Here is a 22,107-nt window from a genome sequence, read left to right on the forward strand (position 1 = left end):
CTAACATGATCCTCCTGCTACAGCCAGGTTTCTGTAAGACAAAATATATCAATATGATGATCACAGATCAAATCATTCACTAACAGAGACTTCGAAGGGAGAGATCTAATATTCAGCAAACCACATTTAATAGTTTGATGTTTTTGTTCAGTTAAAGTTTTTGTTTTAAATTTTTTTTGCACAAGAGGATTTGCTCCTTTTGTGTTTTTTGATTGAGGGGGGGGCAGCATCAGGTGGGAAGTCGCAGAGAAGTGTGTAAGACTACAACTCTGCATCCTGGTCTCAACCCTGGGTTGTCATGTTTTTGGATGACTAATAAATTCGTCCATATTTCTAGGTAAGAGGGATGCTCCTTCCAAAGTGGGATGGATGATGTCTCTCCTATTCAGAGCAGGTTTTCTCCAGAAAGATTGCCAATTATCTATGAGATTGAAATCTCGATTTCAGAGCTAGTTTTGCACCTTGATGCCATTCTCATGACTCAACACTCAATACTTTCCTGGCATTGGAGATAGGAAAAGTAGCCTTATATGGTATTACTTTGGGTGTGGAGTATGCAAATTTACTATCTTCGTGCATGTGCACTTAAATAGTGCGGCTGTAGCTCAGGAGGAAGAGCAGTCGCCCACCAATCAGAAGGTTGGTGGTTCGACTCTGGCGAAGCGTCCTTGGGCAAGACACTGAACCCCACGTTGCCTCACAGTGTATCACTGGGGTATGAATGAATAGAAAGAAAAAAAAAAGCACGTAGTTATGTGTGTGTGAGTGTGTATGTGTGTGATTGGGGTGAATGCGGCATGTAGTGAAGCGCTTTGAGTGGTCAGTTAGACTAGAAAAGCGCTATACAAGTACAAGTCCATTTACCAAATATGCATAGGTGGCATTTATCATGTTTACGCAGGTCATTTACACACTTTTCAGAAGTTAAGAGTTGAATCTGACGTGACGTGTTCGTACGAGACCTTGGTACGAGAAAAAATTGAGAGAAATTTAGAACAAGAATAAGAAAATGTTCTTGCATATGAGGCCCATTGATTTTGTTTCCCATTTGGGATTTTTTAATGTACATTAATGTAGTTTACTTAATAATTCATTTTAATAATAATAATAATGAACTGGAGGTGTCTTTGTAATACTAGAATAAATATTTGATACCAACCTTTAATGCTTCTAGCATTGGCTCCTGAAGAACATCCACCTTCTCTGATTCCTCCAGGTCCAGACGGTCTACACATGCACACACCCACACACACACACACACACACGCATAAACATATATATAATAACACTCAACAGGACAGAAATCTCTACAGGCCACTGAACAAAGCATCAACTCTATGCAAATGTTTTACTAAAATTCCTGAGACAGATTGCAGTACCTCCACAGAGCAGGCAGATGGCGCTCAGTAATCCTGTTTCTGCATCGTCCATTTCCAGCAAAAGCAGTTGGTTGGCGAAGGAAAAAACCAGGTCTGTAAGAGGTCCAAACCCTGCGTTGTGCATCTGGGTGCGGTTCAGGGTTAGGCCGTCGGAGAACGTCATGGTGTCCTGGTCTGGGGTGTAGCGTGTGCAGATCCTCAGAATCTAGGCAAAGGAAGCAGAGAAGTCACAAATAACTTGAGATGAATTATTCATCCTAACGTCGCAGCTCTGTTACGACTAGGTTCTCTCGCAGAGTATATTTATCTGGACAGAATTATTTAATTTAACTTGTGTGTGCATAAACAACTCACCAGTATGTCGAGGCAAGCAGCCTTGAGCAGGGTGATCTGATCAGCAATGGTTAGTGTTGTGAAGCCAGGAAGCTGCTTGGCAAACTCCACTGTCTTAATGATACATTTGGTGGACAGCTCGCTGAACTTGTCCCACAGACTGACATCCAGAGCAACACGGTGCTCAGAGCTGTTGTTCTGCAGGTTCAGGAGGGAGAACACAGAGAATTCTGTTTCTTTCTCAAAAAAAACAAAACAAACTGAATTCATCAGAATTATTTTAGTTATTTTCATCTGAATTTCTGGATTGAAATATGCTTATCTGTGCGAGCAGAGTGCTGCTGTGTGTGTGAGTACCGTGGTGTATTTTCCCAGCTGGCAAAGGGAGGGGAATGTGTCCTGATGGGCCCTGCGAACCCGTTCAATCATCTGCTTTGTGTCAGCTGACAGCATGTAGATCTCTGAATCCGCCAGCCGCTTCTCCTCCTTCTTCTTCTTTGTTCTGTCATTTCGCACCACTGTCGACGGAAATAAAGATGAAAAGATCATGCTCAGACGTTTCAAACTTTTTCTCAACCTCATCTGAATTCTGAGGTTTCACATATTGGAAAAAATTATTTGGTCCTTAAGAAGTCCTAAAATGAGGTTAATACAACAACACATGACCCTCCCCTCACCCTCCAGCACTGGTCTGCGACAGGGGTCACACACATTTTTCACCAGATAACCCCTGACTCATGTAGATCCAGATGTCATGCAGATAAATTTCTCTTTCTTATCATTAAAATTAGAGAAGCAGCTCCTGGTGATTCAGTCTGTTTTTCTCTCACTCAAGGGTCTGTTATGATAATGCGTTTTGGAAACATAAAAGAGGTTCTCCGGCAGACAGTCCATTACTCACCATGCTGTCTGTCATTTGTGTTGCATGGTTTTTTTTTGCTATTTTCCTTTTTCAGGTTCGTATCCCCTGACCTATCTCTTGCTCTGCTATTGGTTGTAGCTCCTTAATAATGGCGCAACTTCACCCATTCCAACTCCATTCAAAGAAATATCAAACATAGAAGATATTTAGTCAGGGACTAGCATGTCTCTCTTTGAGTGTCTTTGGAGTGTTTACTCATCTGTCCCACACCTGCAACATTTGTCAGTGATGTCAAAATCAGTCTATAAATCTTGATGTCTAAACTAGGCTTTAAAATTAGAAGAGGCTTTCTCTTGGCAAGCATATGGCTTGTCTTATTTTCTGTGTCTTTTTCTAATTGTGCTGTCATGATTTTTAACATTTAACATGCTTGGGTTTTGGGTGTCTTGCAGTCTGACCTTAGGGTGACCTTTCTGGGACGTCCATAAGATTGACAGCTGTTTTTAATGTTTTCCACTTGTGAATAATCTTTCTTTCTGTAGAACGATGGACTCCAAATTGTTTGGAAAATGGCCTTGTAATCCTTCCTAGATTGACTAGCAGCAACAATTCCTTCTCTAAGGTCATTGCTGATGTCTTCTCTCCATGGCATTGTAGTAACACCAAGGATCTTTCTGCCATTTACCCTCTTGATTTGTATGGAGACAGTAAGCATGTACTTAGTTTTTCACACATTGCTTTTTATAAATAATAATTTAAATAATGAAATATTGTTGTTGTTCAGCTGAGGTTGTAGTACCTCATTTTAAGACCTCCAAAGGATCAGATGATTGTCTACTCTGTTCAGATCCATAAAACCTCAGAATTGAAAAAAAGTGGACTTTCTGTTTTGCAAGACTATATGTGTTTATCCCCTTCATGAAATTAGGCAAAATAAACAGACAAATAAATGATAGGAATAAATTGCAGCAAACAGCAGCTGTAAAGATCATTAAGTAACATAATATATCACACTTATTTAATAGAAACAGAAAAAGGACAGGATCCTTTTTTTCTCCTATGTGGTAATGTGAGGAAATATTCTATGTCTGAAAACTTCCTGAAGTCTCAGCCAGTTGCTGTGCAGCATCATTGTTATGACAACTATATCAGACAAACAAGGCTGTTTTCGAGGTGACATTTGATTTACCTTTAAACGGAGCATAGCTGGCTCTTTCCCCTTGTTTTCCTGACTTTATATTAAACTTAGCTATGTCTGGAATTTACTGAACTGGGGGAGTTTGAATGGTGTGACTTCAACTTTTCTGCAAAAAACTTAATAAATTAGTCAATACAACGTTGGTCTATGAACCATGGTCACTACCTTTTCAATAGCTTTTAAAGGGTGCCATGTGATAAAGAGGGCCTGCTTTGGCCAGAGGAAAGTCAACACCGTCAGACTCTTTGTGTTTAGCTGGCTCAATAAAAACTAAACCTCCTCTCAGGGATGGAAGTTGTTTTATACATCATTTGACACTTCTGCTACTGAACGTATGCCTGACTCTTCCCCTGATGCTTCAGTCATAACAAGAGAAGGGAGAGGTGAGAAAAATTAATAAAAATCATTAAGGAAAACACGCAGGAGCTGCAAATATGATCAAAGAGGACTGCAGTCAGGAACTTTTTAGTAGTGCAAATTATACATGCCTGCTGTTTATGTCATGACAGATAGAAGAACATAAAGCTCCTAAACCTGTGAGCTCATAAGAGTTTAACTCAAATACTGTCTCATGATAACATGGAACGCCATTGACCAAAGTGAATGTTTATTTATTGAACGTGAATATGTTAATTATTTCCAACCACCAGAGGGTGACAAATACCAAGATTGACACATTTCTGTGCTCTCAACATAGAGGTGACATGTACCTTGCTCCCCCTTTTTTTTAAACCAGACTATATGATCATGAAAGCAAATTAAACATGATTGAACATGATCATTTTGCAGTAAGTGGTTCAAAAGAGGCTCCTTCTTTTCTACACACATGTCCCCATAGGTGGTCTACACTTCATTTGATAAATTGCATTCCCTGGCCTCTTATCTTAATCATCATAACCAAATGTAGAACACTTACTCTTACCCTAAATATGAACCATAACATAATTCTAACTCTAAATCCAAGTCTTAACACTCAGAAATCCCTTTATACCCATGGGGACCGCAACTGGGTTCCCACTTTCACAGGACATCCCCATAAAGCTGGTGTCCCGTAAAGATTTTGTCCTCATCATGATAAAAAAAACATGCACACCAACACACACACACACACACAATGGAAGTGGATTTACACAAATTACTCACACTCTTTAGACATTCCGACATCAAGGCATTTCTGCAGTCGACAGGACTGACACCGGTTCCTCGTCACTTTATTTATGACACACACTTTATCTCTGTGGCACGTGTACACCATGTTCTTCTGGATGCTCCGACGAAAGAAACCCTGCCAGAGAGGAATGGAGGCAGTGGCTAGAAGATGATGTAACACAAAAAACTGCACCGAAAACAGACATAATCTTGAGATTGAAACTGAGCTGAACTTCGCACCACCACTGAAACGTATGAGGTGTAATCAATTTTGTTGATGCACAGCTGGTAGGGGGTCACTTTCTAATAAGACAAGAGTTTGACCACAAACAAATAATAACAAACACTCTAATATCACAACAGATGCTAAATGAATGCATATTAATTGTGTGTGTGTGAGTTTCGGATTAGATTAAGCAAAGAGGCTTATCGATCCTGTATAAAGGTTGTGACCTCATTCCTGACAGTAGTCCACAAATAAACTGAATGTGTTTGAGTGTGTTTTTATATGTAAGTTTAGCCACCTTGCAGCCTTCACAGGCACTGACTCCATAGTGATATCCGGAAGACTTGTCCTGGCACACAAAGCAAGGCTTGTAGATACGGGGCGGCGGTGGGGGTGACGGGGGGCTGGGAACAAGCAGGTCCTCCACAGAGCTTGTGCTCTCAGTTTCTATAGCTGTTAGAGGAAAGACATTTACATTAAGTCAGGCTGAAAAAAATGTGTGTTTCTGCGAGGGAATCCACATCTTTCTGTTTGTTTTTAGCTTCAGTTTTATTTGATCTATTTCCTGGAAAGAGCAGATATGAATAATTCCACTTTGCACCAATTCTGACTTCACAATTCTGTATCAAAGGTTGTCGATTGGTGAAAATAATTTCCATACACTAAAACTCTGCACTAACTAAAAGTTAGATGAAACCATCAATCCCACCCTCAAGTCTATAGGATAAATATGAAGCAACCTGGTCATGTTAACTTAAAAATAAATATTGCAATCAGAGATCGGAGTTAGCCAAGGTGTCAAACTCTGACAACTAGCGCCTCCAGCTCAGTGATTAACATAATAATCTCATTGTTTGACATACTAATCGCATTGTCTCAACTCTCTAAAAAGTATAAAAACAGGGAACGACATCTTTAAAACTTGTCCTTCTGTGATCATCAATTAGTGTAACTGAGCATTTCTCCATCTGACAGCCTAATAAGAGCGCAATTTGCATGCTTGTGCATGAATCTGGCATTGAATCTGTAGCGAAAGAATGTATCTGCTGAAATCTATGCTTTCATGCAGGGTGTGATTTGTGAAAAAAAAAAAGGGGGGGGGGGGGGGGTAAACAACAGTGTGAAAACATGAAAAATGTTGATTCTTTTGTAGATAAACCTTACACTTAGGTTACATAACGTAGGCAGTAGGCCTATTTTGAACGGGAACTTAACCACGGCATTTGTAGAAATATTTTCTCAAATTTTTTTTTTAAATTGTCAAATAGAAATAAAATTTTAATTCTTTCCCGATATCAGTTCAACAGAAAACATGAAATACCACAATGTGCTGTCAAGATGTTTTAAATTTTTTTTTTTTAATGGTTAATCAGGTAGATTATAGGTCAGACTATGAAAACAGTATATATTTTTTGTTGTGGTTCTATAAAATATGACAATATGCTGCTCTGGATTCTTTTAATTTTTTTCTCCATTTGATTTAAGCTTTTGTTTTGGTGCGGATGACGCAGACAGGAAGTTGAACTTGTGAAACGCAAGAAAACTTTTCAAAATAAAACTGCTTTCTGCGACAGTGACGCCTCTGACTCGCTTCCGGTAGATTAAAATCACAGCACAATCAAAATTAACACGGACCCTTTGTATTTTGGTTGTTAAGACTTACGATGTAATGGTGAAAATACTTTTGTTATGTGTGTGTGGGGTGGGGGGGTTGTCCCCACCGAGGATAAAAAATAATTCAGCAGAGGGTAGGAGTGTAAACTGGGGGGGATCCCCCCTCCGCACTGGCAAATCATACCCTGCTTTTATGTATCATGACATTATAAAACGTCTTAAATAACACACAACCTTCAATAAATAACAACTGATATATTATATCATATCATTATTAAGTTTTTAAAAAATAAGCCAGAATGGACTCTTCTTTATAATATTGCTTTATATGAAGCCCAAATCATCAGCCCTCCGTGCTTAACAGTTGGTATGAGGTGTCTGTGCTGATATACTGTGTTTGATTTACTCCATATGTGGTGCTCTGTATCACAAACAAACAAACATCCTCCCTTTGGTCTTGTCTGTCCAAAGGACATTGTTTCAGAGCTCCTTTGTTTCAGATGCAATTTTTCACACCAAAGGCATCTCTTTTTTAGAGAGAACAGGCTTTCTCCTGCGACCCTTCAATACAAGCCATATTTGTTCTGTCTTTTTCTAATTGTACTGTTGGTACAATTGATGGTTGACGGGGAGCAACAATTGCTTCTCTGTGATTATTGCTGATGTCTTTCCTCCTTGGCCTCATGTTAACACACACCCGAATGCTCCAGAACAGCAAACTGACAAAACCTCTACTTTTACAGGAGTGCTCATATTAGCTGATGATCAGTTTACCATAGATTATATAGATTATACTAACTTTATGACACACTGCTTCTATACTTTGTTTAAATTTTTCTTAAACCAATTAAACAACTAAGTGCTGTTGTATTTAGCTAACTTTATGATCCATTTAGGACCAGATTATCTTTTCAAAATCATGTCCTGATACCTAAAATCTTTTGTTGTGAGCTATTAATTTTTGCCTTATCATAACCAAATGCAAATTATTTGCACATAAGTCGTACGAGTAACAATTTTAGACAAAAATGTTATTCTGGATGGCAAACGCTTGCAGATATGTAATACTGGATCATTTTTCTCAGAAAGTAAATGATTATGAGTATGTAACTTTTTCTTTTTCATAACTGCAGTGACCTGTGGTGCGGAACTTTAAGCCATTCCTCTCCACAGAGCAGCTTAAGTTCTATGATGTAGGTGATTCTGAACTTGTCCATCTTTTGTTTAAAAAATCGGAACGTCTGATTCCATTTGTTGAACGAAAATGTCTGAGGAAATAACAGTTGATGCTTATCAATTTTGAAAAGAATGCTTAAATTTATTTTTTTTTTAATTCAAAGTCAGAGATGTGTGAAAATTAAGGAAATTAAAGACCATTGTTACTCTCTCTGGAAGTAGTCCACAAATAAAGATCACACTAAGAGCAAATAGTCCAAAGCAGACCAAAGCAAACCTGAATAACATTCAGGAGAAGGAAAGTAACACATCAGTTATGTATGCGTAAACCATCATCACAACTGCAAAGGTGAGCAGAGCAGGGCTACATAGGAGAAAAACAACTGTTCACATCAAAATACACATTAATTTAAAGCATGAAAGCATGAGTGAGACTGAACTGAGAGTGAACGTGTGTTAACCTCCCATACTATTTCTGTAGATATTAATTTTGTCATTTTTTACTACCCAAAATAGTTCAGTGCATCCATTCTCCATATGTACCGCTGTCTTTAGTGAATGGCCCATACACACTCCCATTTCACTGGCCCAGCTCCACTATATACACAAACACACAAAATCAATGTGCACAGAAGCTAGGCTTTGTGTTACACTGTGCCACCTGAGCACTATTGTTGAAATATTTAAGCTTTTATGGACCCTTTATTATTGTGGGTGTGTTAAAAATTTCATTAAAAAAGGAGCTGCAACAAACTAAAGTGCAGTCTGTTCAGTGGGTAGAGCAGCCGATACCTGACAAGGACATGTGCAACGTAAATATACCTGTAAATACATGAATATTATGGCTGCACCACATTAAAAATTCTGTTGTCATTACAATAGCAACGAGTTCAATATCATAAACAAAAATGGCTTTGACTGCTATAAACGGTAAACTGTAAACTTTTTTGATAGCAGGCATTTTGACTTGAAACAGTAGGACAAGCAAAGGTGTATGTATGAGGGTTGTATCCTGCTTAGAGCAAGTTAGGCTTTTATACATGTTCTACAACTAATCAGCATTCAAAAACATTGAAGATGAATGCAGCCTTTTTGTACACTAAACACTCTTCTATTTGTTTATATGTCGCAAGTATTGTGTCATTCAAAAATGATACTGCATATTACAAGTTTTTCCTAAAATCGTGTACTCCTATAAACGTAGCTGGAAACTACGAATTAATTGAACACCAGAGGATTCCACCAGGGGGCGCACTAGTAAGCGCAAACCATACAGAACTTGTTGGTGGTAAACAAAGAACCTGGAGCTGAGGTCAGTATTTGGCTTATGTTAAGGTGACAGCAAAAAAAAGAAAAGAAAAAGGGAGATCTGTGGCATTGTAGATGATATTTAAGGCAAATGGACATATGATAACCCTCACCACATGATCAACTGGACATCTCTATTTAGCATCTTGCAGAAAGAACATCCATCCATTTTCTACACTCGCTTAATTCGTCGGTCTGGTTGCGGGGGGGCTGGAGCCTATCCCAGTGGTCATCGGGCAAGAGACGGGGTACACCCTGGACAGGTTGCCAGTCCATCACAGATACAAATTAGACAAACAACCACACATGCTCACACTCACTCCTAGGGACACTTTTTAGAGACACCAATTAACCTAACATGCATGTTTTTGGACAGTGGGAGGAAGCCAGAGTACCTGGAGAGAACCCATACATGCACAGGAAGAACATGCAGACTCCACACACAAAAGCCCCAGTTGGAAGTTGAACCTGGGACCTGTGAGGCAACAGTGGTACCCACCACACCAACGTGCATTGGCGCTCTAGGGCTGAAAAGATTCCTTGAGTAACTCATAAATTCAAGAAATCCTCTATTCTAATTATTTGCGGTAAATCATCATTTAACCCACACAAATATGTTCTGCTCAGTGGACACCCTCTTTCACATGGTCAGTTAATGTGTGCATGTGCTGCGTTTGTGGCAAGTTTGATTTATAGGGTGACGGAGGAAATCGGAGAAAACAGAGAGTATAAGCAGAGAAAAGATGAAAAAAATGTAAATTTACTTTACTCCAAAGTAAAGAAGAGGCTTTGTCAGGATTTCAGCTGCATTAAAATACAATATATGAAAACAGAGACAGTAGGAGAGAAGCAAACAGATACATGTTACATGTTGACACAGCTTGACATTAGGTAGACAGAAAATACCTAGTGTTCTATTGTAATGTTATCAATATCATAATGAAAGATGCTTTTGGAAAAGTAAATTTTTGGTCATAAAACCAACTTGTGACTTTATATAAATGCTAGTTCACAATGCAAATGTTTCTCCTTTGACTAGTATTTCTTATCTGATTACTTGAATAATCGGTGGAATGATCAAAAGAATACTAGATTATCTAAATAATCGTTTACTACAACTCTAAAACAAATGCAGGATATGTGAAGTAGTCATAATAAAGCATCCACAGAATCAAATGCAAGGATACTCCCAGCCTCACACCAGTCTGTCCCTTTAACACAGATGTTAAATGTCAATTTACAGAAAAGTCCAGTGTTGGAAAGGGAAAGGTTAGCTTGTAAAGATGGCACAATGCAGCACACAACTGCGTTCAGATTACTCATTTCAAATGTCATTAATTGGTATACGTTAAACAAGCTGCCTAGAGGTCTGACCTCGATGATCAGACATGTTGTAGAGCAAGTGAACCGTCACATCCCACACCAAATTCTGCTTCCAGGCTCCCATGTCAGAATAAAAACCACGAGCCTCCACAACTCCTACCCTACTCGCTCTTTCACTGCCTCATTTAACCTCCAATCTAACACAGACAGACACAAACGTCCCCGCCTCCTGCTTTAGAAGCCATACCAGACATTCCACTAAGAAGGCAATTCCTCTCCCCTCCACTGCTCTGCTTTATTTACACAGAGAGGGAGAGACACAGAGAAATACAGTGGAGATATCTTCCTTCTCCTCCTTAGCCGTCACACCCCTCCATCTTTCCCTCTCCTCTATTTGCCTTTGCTCTCTTCTCACTGACTCACTAGCCAACAGTTCCCTAAAGCACAGTCTGACCTCTTTTAAACTCTGTTCTTCTCCCCCTCTCTGCTCCCCACGTGTTTCCCAGTGCCTCCGTTTTCATATATCTGTTTATGAATCCCTTCCTACTGCTGCCCACTTTTCCCACACTGACGGTGTCAGTCCCTCCTGCAGAGGGATACAGATGGTCATCATAAGAGGAAGATAAGGATTGCATTTATGGAAGTTCACTTAACATGTGTAATCATTTCACAAACATGTAATAGCTTGCTTCAGAAAATCACTATTTGTTTTAGATAGTGATAGCTTAGATCAGGGATGTCAAAGTCCGGTCCTGGAGGGCCGCTGTCCTGCAGGTTTTAGATGTTTCCCTGCTTCAACACACCTGATTCCGATGAAATGATCTCTTCAACAGATTGTTATGTTCTGCACAAGCCTGCTAATGATGCCTTGATCTGAATGAGGTGTGCTGAAACAAGAAAACATCTAAAACTTGCAGGAGAGTGGCTCTCAAGGACAGGATGTGGACATCCCTGGTTTAGATAAGGCAAAGGTAATGGCACTCAAAGCAGCCTCAGATGTACAATATACTGGCTGATTTACATTTGACTGAAGACCAGTTCACACTAGTCATAAGTTCACAACCCCAATTTATTTTTAAGAGTGGTTGCGTGTACTTGTGAGTGCTCAGTGTCTTAACTACATCAGACAGCAGTCAGAACACTCTCAGTTTGGAGAGGCAGGGGGTTACCTTACAGGCGAGCTGAGGCTAACACCTACTTAGAAGGACACCAATCTTAAAGGAGACTCCGGTATTTTAAAACCTAGAATTCTGGCATGAAATACGTTTATTTACTCATCGAGAACAGTTTAGCGAAAGTCGGCATCCTTCGAAAGCTATTTAGAAAACTCACCATCAGCGTATATCCATAAAACGGAGTTAATGGGGCAGGGATGATACAGCCTCTAAATAAGGCATTATCTGTCTTTATTTCACCAATACTTTAAGAAGAATGGATGAATGAATGTGTGCTATAGCTCTGTTAGCTCAGAGCTGCTGTTATGTGACTACTTGCAGCTATAGTAGAGCTAACGGTCTAGGTTTAAAAATACCGGAGTTCCCCTTTAAAATTGTCATTGATGTTCAAACAAATGCTATACTGTGGATTTTTTACACCACATCTGGTCTGCAGCAGAAGGTTACACTGTCTTGGTCAGTGTGACACGGTCCACATTGCGACACGGTGTTGAAATGCAGACGTTTTGGAACACGCTGCAGACCGTGTTGCTGCATGGATGTTCTGAGGTTGAGAAAGTGCACTAGCAGTATAAACAACTGCCTGACGCAGACATGAAGAAGTGTAAAAATCTATACAATAGCTCTTGTTTGTCTTGCTATGACATTTTATGAGGTTTGAGTTGTTTTAGATGGGGAAAAATGTACTCTTGTCATGGCCCTGTTCTGAGTAGCTTTTAGCTTTAGCTCCCACGCCAGGAAACCTAATTCTCCAAACTGAGAGTGCTGAGGCTGCTTTGTGCTGCTGGTAAGACACTGAATATTTAATACTTCACACAACCCCATTTAGAATTTAAAAAATCCATGCAATGCAATGTACATGCAATGCAATGATTTGAAATCTCATAAGTCAATATTTTATTCACAATCAAACATAGAAAACATCAGATGCTGAAAGTGAGAGATTTTAATATTTTATGAAAAATTTTAGCTCATCTTCAATATGATGGCAGCAACATGTCTGAAATAATTTGGGACAGGTCCACGTTACCCACTGTGTAGCATCTGCCCTTCTTTTAATATTGTCTCATTCTAGCTTCTCTACACTCCTGGGTATGTCCTATTTTGTGTGTGACAATGAGCCAAATGTTCTTTTTATTGGTGAATGGTTTGGCAGGTCAGTCTTTACCTTGAAGAGACTCTGCCTCTCTACAGTGCTCTTTTTACACCCAATCATGTCACTGGTCTGTTGTCAAGTAACATAGTTATCCCATAATTACTTTAACAGCTATAATTTTTCATGAAATTGTAAAATGTCTCACTTTCAACATTTCATAAGTTGTCTATAATATTGTTACATGAGATTTGCAAATCATTGCATTTGTTTTTTAATTTACATTATACAAAATCTTTTGGAATTGAGGTTGTAATCTGACTACATTTTTTTCAGCACTTCATGTTTTGTTTGGTCAAACAAGTAATGTACAGATTGTACATTTCAGCTCTTATATGTAATGGAAGACATTTGGACATAGCCATCGATTTGTGTACAGGGTTACAGAAAAGAAAGTGGACTCTCGGCACCCGTTCTGTGCCTGTGCTTGTGTGAACAAAAACTGCAGTGAAAGACTGGATCAAATCGTCTACTTTTGTTGCAGCACTGTGCACAGTCTAATGACACCGATCACTGACCAGATGATAACTACACAAAAATCAATATAAGAGCCAGTGAATGTAGCCAAACACAAATATACTGAGAATGTAGAAAAAGGTTTATTGCAGAGCCAGAAAATTTCAAAAACGGGGTAAAAGAGTGGATTAATTCGAGCCTCAGGGTTTACGCAGCTCAATAAATGGTTAGAACCTGTCATAGTCTGGTCCATTTTTCACTCCAAGGCATGGCAGACTGTTTGTGTTCTCAGGTCACTTAGTTCAAATCCAACAGTGACACAAATGTTAGCCAAGGCTGAAGTAAGCGGTTCACCAAATCTGATGGAAAACAGCCTAGAGTTGCCTAGAGTGATCCTGGTTGAAAGCCAGAAAACTGTCCTTGATAAGTGAGCATCTCTCCTATATAAGAGACCATCCTTACCCTCAGACAGGGAACAAGACACAGCTGGAAATTCTGAAACATTTTTCACACATTTTCTGCTGTGTCTAGCTGACATCATGGCAAACAAACACGAAAAAGGTTTTACATGTCAGGACATAATATAAAATCAGTTGGTCCTTATCATGTTTTAAAATGAGGTGAATACAGTCTCAGATGAACAGTACATGATGTATTACAATGTGTCATCACTTATTTAACAAAAACAAAGCCAAAACACAGAAGAGTTAAAGTCCATGCTTACTGCTTCCACAGAAAATAAGTAAATGCAATAATAATCAAATACACCTGATTAACTGTCCATTCTCAGTGTGAGCACCTCCATAAAAGCAGAAGGTTTGTCAGTTTGTGGCTTTGTAGCATTCAGGTGTGTGTTAACACAATGCCATGGAGGAAAGACACCAGCAATGATCTCAGAGAAGCAGCTGTTGCTGCCCATCAGTCTGGGAAGGGTTAGAAGGTGATTTCCAAACAACAACACTGCCTCTTTTAGGGGATTGATCGACTCGATGCCAAATTACACCACCAAGAAATGGAATGTGTCCAGATAAACACAATCTTCATTGTGTCATAACCTGTCAGTCTTTTCATTGTTACACTCAGTCGTGTTTGTCCATGAACTGGGGTTTATGCAGCGCAGCACATTACTGACTTCTTTTATTTCCGTCACTCTTCCATCATTCTTAGCAGCAAGAAAAACATCCGCTGAGAGGCACTACATTTTTGCTGGTTAAATTGGCAAAAAACTATCACAACTTAATACTAGTTGAGTTGATATTTATTCTGCTAAAAGCTGTTCTGAGATGCAACACAGGAGAAGCAACAAAGAAGAAAAGTGAGAAGCCACAGCACTGTCAGTGGAACAGGTAACCTCAATTCAAATAGTAACAACTGTTTAGGGTTTTTTTCTGATATTTTTCTTAAAACAATGCGGTCTCACACACACACACACACACACACATATATATGTCACAGTTCAGTCATCCAACCATCAGTAATTTTCCATTGATCCTGCTTCTGCCCCACTCAGCCTGTCAGCTACACACACCTCATCAGTTCACTCCACTCACCTGTGCACACAGCTGCCTCTCATCACATGCAATCAGCCCAGCATATAGTCACCAGCTCCACACTCTATCCTTTGCCAGATTGTTCTTTGCCATGCAAGTCTTTCCAGCGTTCTCCTGCCAGCTTTACCGGTACCGACCTCGCCTGTCCCTGATTCCCTGCTTCGTCTGCCTCCTGGTAATTCGACCCAGCCTTCTGTCACTGACCAAGAACTTTGCCTCTCCTCTCCTGATTCCTGTTTGCCGGTTTCTAAACCGTTTGTCTGTCTGCCAGAGTTTCAGTAAAGCCTTGAACTTTTTACCACTGTCTTCTGACTCCTTTGTACTGCAATTGGGTCCAAACACCACCCGTTACAATATACAGAAATACAAAGAAAAAGAAAACACTGACATGCAACCATCTGCCTCCTCTTTTCACACACTCAGCTCAAACTCACATTCCCAGACACGTGTGTGTGTGTCTCAACTAAACAGAGAGGAAGGTTATTCAGCGTGGAGAAGTGATGACTGGGCAGCTGACACAGGAAAGAAAAGAGGCAGATAGAGGAGAGTCACAGATGTAGGTCACTTCCCAATTGTCAGTGAGTCATTGCTCTGGCTCACAACCAAACAAACATGGCATACACACACAGACATGCACACAAACGCGTACACCCTCACACACTGTGTACATGCGGCTGCTGAATAGGCGTGCAACCCTGTCCCTATGCAAGACCTTTGACCTTTGAACCTGTTTGATACTCTTTATTCCACTCTTTCAAACGCACACACACACACACACAGATGGCAATCCTCCCAGTCTGTACTGTTTGAATTTATGAATACTCTTGCTTCTATTTGTCTCCCTTCCCCCTTTTTTTCTTTTCTACCAGCTGACCAAAGTCCACTTTGCACCTTCATCTTTCTGACTCTTAGCCAGTTGCACCAGGGTCCATACCATACCATGTCATCCCCGTTGGGTTACTGTCTTCCTTTGAGCTAAGAGTGTCTAGCATGTGAATCTGGGGTGGGGTAGCACTGTCACATCCTGGAAATAATGTTCTGTATTAGTGTACTTACATTAAACATTTCCATGTCATCTTCTGTGTACTGAGTTTGATATATTCTCTATTATCCGACAGAGCAGACGTAACAAAAAAAAAAAAAGTCTGTCTCTGGAACTATGTACAAGTTTGTAATGTGCTCTTAAATCTGTTGACTGTCAAGTCCCCTAAAACTTGTAGAAGCTAGTCATATACTAGCTTGATGGGCTTTTTAATTTTTTTTTTCTACCAGAGGTTTCAGTGCCGGTTCTAAGCCAGTACCAAAATTAGAGCTTGTTCTATCTGTTTCCACAGCCAGAGCTCTGGCTCCAGGATTTTTGTAGACCCATTTAGACCAACTAAAATGTTGTGTCTTCTGTGTTGTTTGTTTATTTAAGAGAGAACAATAAAAAAAAATAAAAATTAATAAATAAACAGGGGGGATTGTTTGGAGCATTTCCCAGCTGTCACCAGGCAGGAGGCACGGTACACCCTGGTGAACGGGGTGCCAGTTCATCACAGGGTCACACAAAATGATATAACCAATCATACATGCTTACACTCACTCCCAGGGTCAATTTAGAGTCACCAATCAGCCTATGTTTTCAGATGTGAGAGGATGCCAGAGTATCCAGAGGTGAACATGGAAACTCCACACAGCGACTCTCCACACCACCCGACAATCCAGAGTGTGGAAATAACTGTGGGAATTAAGTGGCTGATTCCCCTGCACATTGAGATAAAACATGAAAAAAAAGTATGCCACAGGATACAGCACAGCTTGTCTGTGCTGTCAGAAAAGTTGTACAATGAACTATATGCCATGCAGTGTAGGGCAATGAACTCTCATAAATGTTCTGGGAAAAATGTGTTGCTTGCTTGTGTTGTTCTGTTGGGTTTTGCTTTTCAATATGAACGGTAAACGGTTCTAGTGAATGTGGGGTTTTTTTTTCTGGACAAAGGAAATCTTTTAGTTTTTTTAATTTTCACATTTTCCAGCTTTTTAATTAATTAATATGCCATTTCGCTGCACAGAGCGGTATTACAAGTGCCGTTATGACTAAATCTGTGAACAGAGTACATTTGCAGTGCTGTTCTGAAGTAGAGTTCAGAGTTTGAACAGTGGCGTGAAAGACGGCTAACCCTCCTGGGGTCGCACCCGTTTCAACCGCTGATCAAGCAGATTACTTCACTGAGTAAATCACAAAGTTTTTTGTCTAATATTTGCCGGTATTACAAATTAAAATTTGTCTGTGACATTCTAAAACAACTTGGTTTGTCCAACCAGCTGCCCAACAGTATTTGGTTTCAAAGCAAACAAAAAAATCTGTATTAAGAGCTGCAATCTAAGCAGTTCCTTAGAAAAAATACTTTTACAAAATGGTCTTAAATCTAAATTAGGAACATCTAAGTAAAGGCAGGATGCATGTTCCTTCTGACACCCTGAGTGCAATTTTTTAGTGTCTGTAAATGAGTTGAAAATCATTTCTTTAAATGGGACTCACAGTGGCTGGACCCACTCCAGTGCCTGCCGGTCACCAGTGATACCCCGAACGGACGTTGGAGTCCTCCCACACCGTAAAGGAGCCCCTTCTCCGGCCCTAGCCCTGGGGGTCTATGGTAGTAGTCCATGCTAAGAAAAGAGCTCGTGTTTGGGCTACTGGGGCTAGGGGTCAAACCCACAACTTCCACGCTTTCGTACATCCCCGAGAGGCGGCAGTCGCGTTTGATGTCTTTGTACACGGAGATTAAAAAATAAAAGCGTATGGGAGGGTGAGGAGAGAAAGGACGGGAGGGAAGCGTTCACATCTTCATAACGGAGTGATAGGAGGGGGAGGAGAGAGGAGGAGGCGACGGGTCCCGGTGACCTCTCAGTCCTTAGAGAGCAGTTTCCCGTCAAACTTTGTCGTCTTTTGTATCGTCTCTCACAGCCGGAGCGGGCTTCCACTGCGAATTAAACACCCCCGTCTTATAATTACAGTCCAAATGCTACAAGTGCTACCAACCTAACTACTGTGCTGCTGGATTTTGAGACTTCATATCATATATCATATTACAGAGAGGGCAACCAAAGAAACTACACCATCACGGTGTGTCATCTTCTAGTTCAATGATCGCGGCGTGGAAGTGTAGCTTCCCCCGATTAGTAGCTTACAATTCGCTATCGACCGCCGCAAAAGAGGGCAGAAAATGTAGGCATGTCAGATAACTTGACAATTCCTGTTGCAAGTAAGGTGAAGTCCATTTTCTAGACAGTCGGCTCCTTCATGCCACTGCCAGTGCCGTTTGTCCTTAAATGCCAGAATAATGTCAATGGATGCAGTATAGCCTGCACCGAAAAGTAAAAAGGTCTGGTCGGTTATGGCTCTGCTCGCCCCGGTTCACAGAGTCCAACAGCTCACAGCCGCAAGAAGAAAACCACAGTCCTGGCATATTAATGCAGGGTAGGCGCTGTCATATGACTTAGACCCGACACTACATGTCCAAGTACACGAATATCCGGCGGCGGCGGGTCGGGGAGATATCCGACACAACTGGGGGCAATTTGTGGGCACCGCTTGTTGCTCGTTGTTGAAGTCCAGCATCGGTTCGAGCAGGAGTGTCCTGTATTAACCTCTGCTCTGTACCCGGCGGCCTCTCTCACTCTTATTCTCTCTCTGGTTGATGAGCGACACCAGCTGCACACGAGCTCCACCTACCTGTAGGCAAATATGCACTTAAACGAGGTTCGATTATTTTTTTCAAAGTTAAAATGCAGAAGTAGAACGTAGAAAACAAAAAAATAAGAGGTAAACAGCAGCCAGGTGTTGCTAATCAAATGCACTCGATTAATTGGTCATCAGCAGGTGTGAACACCTCAATTAAAAACAAAAATTTGTGAGTTTTCTGGTCTGCAGCATTCAAGTGTGTGTTAACACAATGCCAAGGAGGAAATAAATCAGCAACAATCTTGAGAGAAGCGAAGGGGTTAAAAGGCAATTTTCAACTATTTGGAGTCCATCATTCTACAGCAACAGTGATCACTGACAAGTGGAAAACATTCAAGACGCCAATCTTCCCAGGAGTGGACATTCCAGCAAGTTCACCCCAATGTCAGACCACATGTTGTTCAGAGAAATTATAAATAAACACAAGAGCTACATCTCAGACTCTATGGCCTTCAGTTAGTATTTTAAATCTAAAATGACGATACAATTAGAAAAACACTGAACAAGTATCTCTTATGGGGCAGGAGAAAGTCTCTTCTATCTAAAAACAACGTGGCAGCACGACTTATGTTTGTTATGCTTGTATCTTAGCAAACTATGAGAATTCTAGAACAAACAAAGATGTTTGGTCAAAATGTTCTGCACCAAGTTTGGTAAAAACCCAAACACAGCCCAAGCAATTCATACCAACTGTCAAGCACCGTGGTGTAGGGCTGATGATTTGGACTCCTTTCAGTCACTGAATCGACCACAAAGTCCTCTGTATACCAAAATATTCTCGAATCAAATGTGAGGCTATGTGAAACTTAGCAATGATCCTAAACACAGGTGTTGCAATGGTCCAGTCCATTTGTGAACTTCAAGTGATGTGGTGACATCTCAAGTGAGCTGTGCATGAAACAAATTCCTGTGAATCTCAAAGAAGCTGTTAAAAGCAGTGGACCAAAAGTCCTCCCCAGTCACCATCAGATCATCCAGGTCATGACTTCAAGTTGTTGCTACTAATGGTGGTTTTACAAATGACTAAATCATGGGTTGTAGTTAGTTTTTGATGCGCTACTTCTGCATTTTGGTATAGTTGTAGTTAAATAAATGTACAATTTTAGAACTGAATGAGGATGTTTTCTTTTCAAATTACAGTATTGTTGCTTGGACATCTGTGGAAAAATAACAATTATTATATGCGTACAATAGGTCACTATGGAGATGATAAGTTAAATGATTATGAAAATAGTCCCTATGAGCAATTTGATATTTGTAAATGTAAATGTAAATGTAATTTATTTATACAGCCCTTTACAACAATCCATTTCGGTACCAAAGTGCTTTACAGCAGATAATAAATAAAGAAAAGAATAAGTACAAACAATAAAATAACAGTAAACGCAATGAAATACAGCAACATTGAATAAGATAATATAAAAGAGTCACCATACTACTGGGTATTAAAAGCCATCTGAAATAGATATGTTTTTAGCTTAGATATAAAGAGGCCCAGGTCAGAAATAAGACGCATCTCGGGGGGAGCATATTCCAGAGCCTGGGTTCAGCAACGGAAAAGGCTCGGTCACCCCAGTTTTTGTATTTTGACCTGAACACTTCCAACAAAAGTTGATTTGTTGACCTCAGAGCTCTACCAGGATTACGGACAGTTAAAAGCTCAGATAAATATGATGGGGTGAGGCCGTTAAGAGCTTTAAAAACAAACATTAAAAGTTTAAAATCAATTCTATAAAGGACAGGAAGCCAATGAAGGGAGTTAAGAACAGGAGTGATATGCATATGTCTGTTAGTGTTGGTTAAAAGACGGGCAGCAGCAGCATTTTGCACAAGTTGAAGGTGACCGAGAGAAGTCTGGGAGACGCAGACATAAAGTCCATTGCAGTAGTCTAACCTTGAACTTATTAGGGCATGGATGGCTTTCTCAAGATTGTGACGACTTAAAAACATATTTACCACATTAAATACATATCTACTACTTTTTTTTTTTACTTTAGACAATTAGTCTGTAAAACAGCAATAAATTAATTGTCCTGATAAGCTTTGAAAAAATGTTTTGACAGATAAGTCAGTAAATTTCACAAAGTTACCACATTTTATTTTATATATAACTGATTTACTGCAAGTCTAACGCTTTTCCCACCACAATGCGGTGGTAGTAGTCCATATTATTACCTGTTATGGATTCACTAATCATAAATTGCCACTAAAGAATTCATGAACACACTTCACTGCAGGACAGCTCATGAAGGAAGTATTTTAACAAGATGTGATTGTTGAAAGTAGATTAGAATGCCAGAAATAGTTGACTTCATTCATTGACAAGAATTTACTTTGAAAACTGCCACGTCAAAAGAAATGGTATTAATGGTGAATATCACTGGCGTGGGCCCAGAGATAAGTAAATCATTGTGTCTTTGTGTTCTGTGCTCAGGAGGCCTGGTGCTGGAAGCTGCCGCAGAGGTGGATGTGCAGCTGGGCTCAGGATGCCTAGTGCTGGAAGCTGATGCAGAGGTGGAGGTACAGCTGGGCTCAGGATGCCTAGTGCTGGAAGCTGATGCAGAGGTGGAGGTACAGCTGGGCTCAGGATGCCTAGTGCTGGAAGCTGATGCAGAGGTGGAGGTACAGCTGGACAGAAGAAGCCTGTTGGTGAGAGTTGCTGCAGAGGTGGAGATGCAGTTAGGGGGAGGAGGAGGCTTGGCGATGCGAGTTGCCATTGAGGTGGAACTACAGCTGGAAGTAGTATAGAGGAAGCAGCTGAAGTGGTGGGGGTGGAGGGAGCAGCAGCAGAGGTGGAAAAAGCCACATTATCAAACCTGTTGTAATATTGGTTAAAAGTATTGGCTCTGTCCACATCACCTTCCACAGACTGAGAGTTCTTCAGTCTTTATCCAGTGACCTCATGCCCCATCCACACCTCCTTGGTGTTATTGTTCTCCAGCTGTCTCTTTACCGTTTTCTTGTACTCCACCTTAGCTCGACGTAATGTCTTTTAAGCTCCTGTTGCACATTCCTCCACCTTTCTCCATCCCCAGTCTGGAACGCCCTCTTTTTCTGGTTCAGGAGGTCTCTGATGTCACTGGTGATCCGTGGTTTATTATTAGGATAGCAGCTTAAAGTCCTCACTGAAATCACAGTGTCCCTACAGAAGTTATCTGTTGTCTGTGATGGTGCTGACCCTCCTGTACATGTCAATGTCCATTTCATCTTTCTCCACCAGTACAGCCCAGTCTGTGACATCAAAGCAGTCTCTCAATGCATCACTTGCCTCTGGTGACCACTTCCTGAAAATTCTGGTAGTAACAGGAAGTCTTTGTACACAAGGTCTGTATGTGGGTTGTAGATAGACCATGCTGTGATCAGATCTACCCAGTGGTGGAAGAGACGCTGCCCTGTAAGTCTCCTTCAGATCTAACAGATCTAATGTCCTTTCTCCTCGTGTTGGACAGTCCACATACTGTACAAAGCCAATCAGGCA

At 40.5% G+C, this 22,107-nt stretch overlaps 1 protein-coding gene across 1 annotated transcript in view; it reads right to left on the reverse strand.

Annotated features, from left to right (window-relative positions):
• LOC140274045 (retinoic acid receptor alpha-B-like) overlaps positions 1-18,546 on the reverse strand; it is a 30,736-nt gene extending 12,190 nt beyond the window's left edge. The window contains exons 1-7 of the mRNA XM_072369739.1: positions 17,427-18,546; positions 5,446-5,600; positions 4,916-5,057; positions 2,070-2,230; positions 1,734-1,910; positions 1,380-1,584; positions 1,160-1,227 (exon numbers count right to left, since the gene is read on the reverse strand). Of these exons, the coding sequence (XP_072225840.1) occupies positions 1,160-1,227; positions 1,380-1,584; positions 1,734-1,910; positions 2,070-2,230; positions 4,916-5,057; positions 5,446-5,600; positions 17,427-17,625 (1,107 nt within the window). The 5' untranslated portion in view covers positions 17,626-18,546. The remainder of the gene's footprint in view (positions 1-1,159; positions 1,228-1,379; positions 1,585-1,733; positions 1,911-2,069; positions 2,231-4,915; positions 5,058-5,445; positions 5,601-17,426) is intronic.
• Between the last annotated feature and the right edge of the window lie 3,561 nt (positions 18,547-22,107).

This window comes from Leuresthes tenuis, unplaced genomic scaffold, assembly GCF_036924035.1.
Source record: "Leuresthes tenuis unplaced genomic scaffold, fLeuTen1.0.hap1 SCAF_17, whole genome shotgun sequence".
NCBI lineage: Eukaryota > Metazoa > Chordata > Actinopteri > Atheriniformes > Atherinopsidae > Leuresthes > Leuresthes tenuis.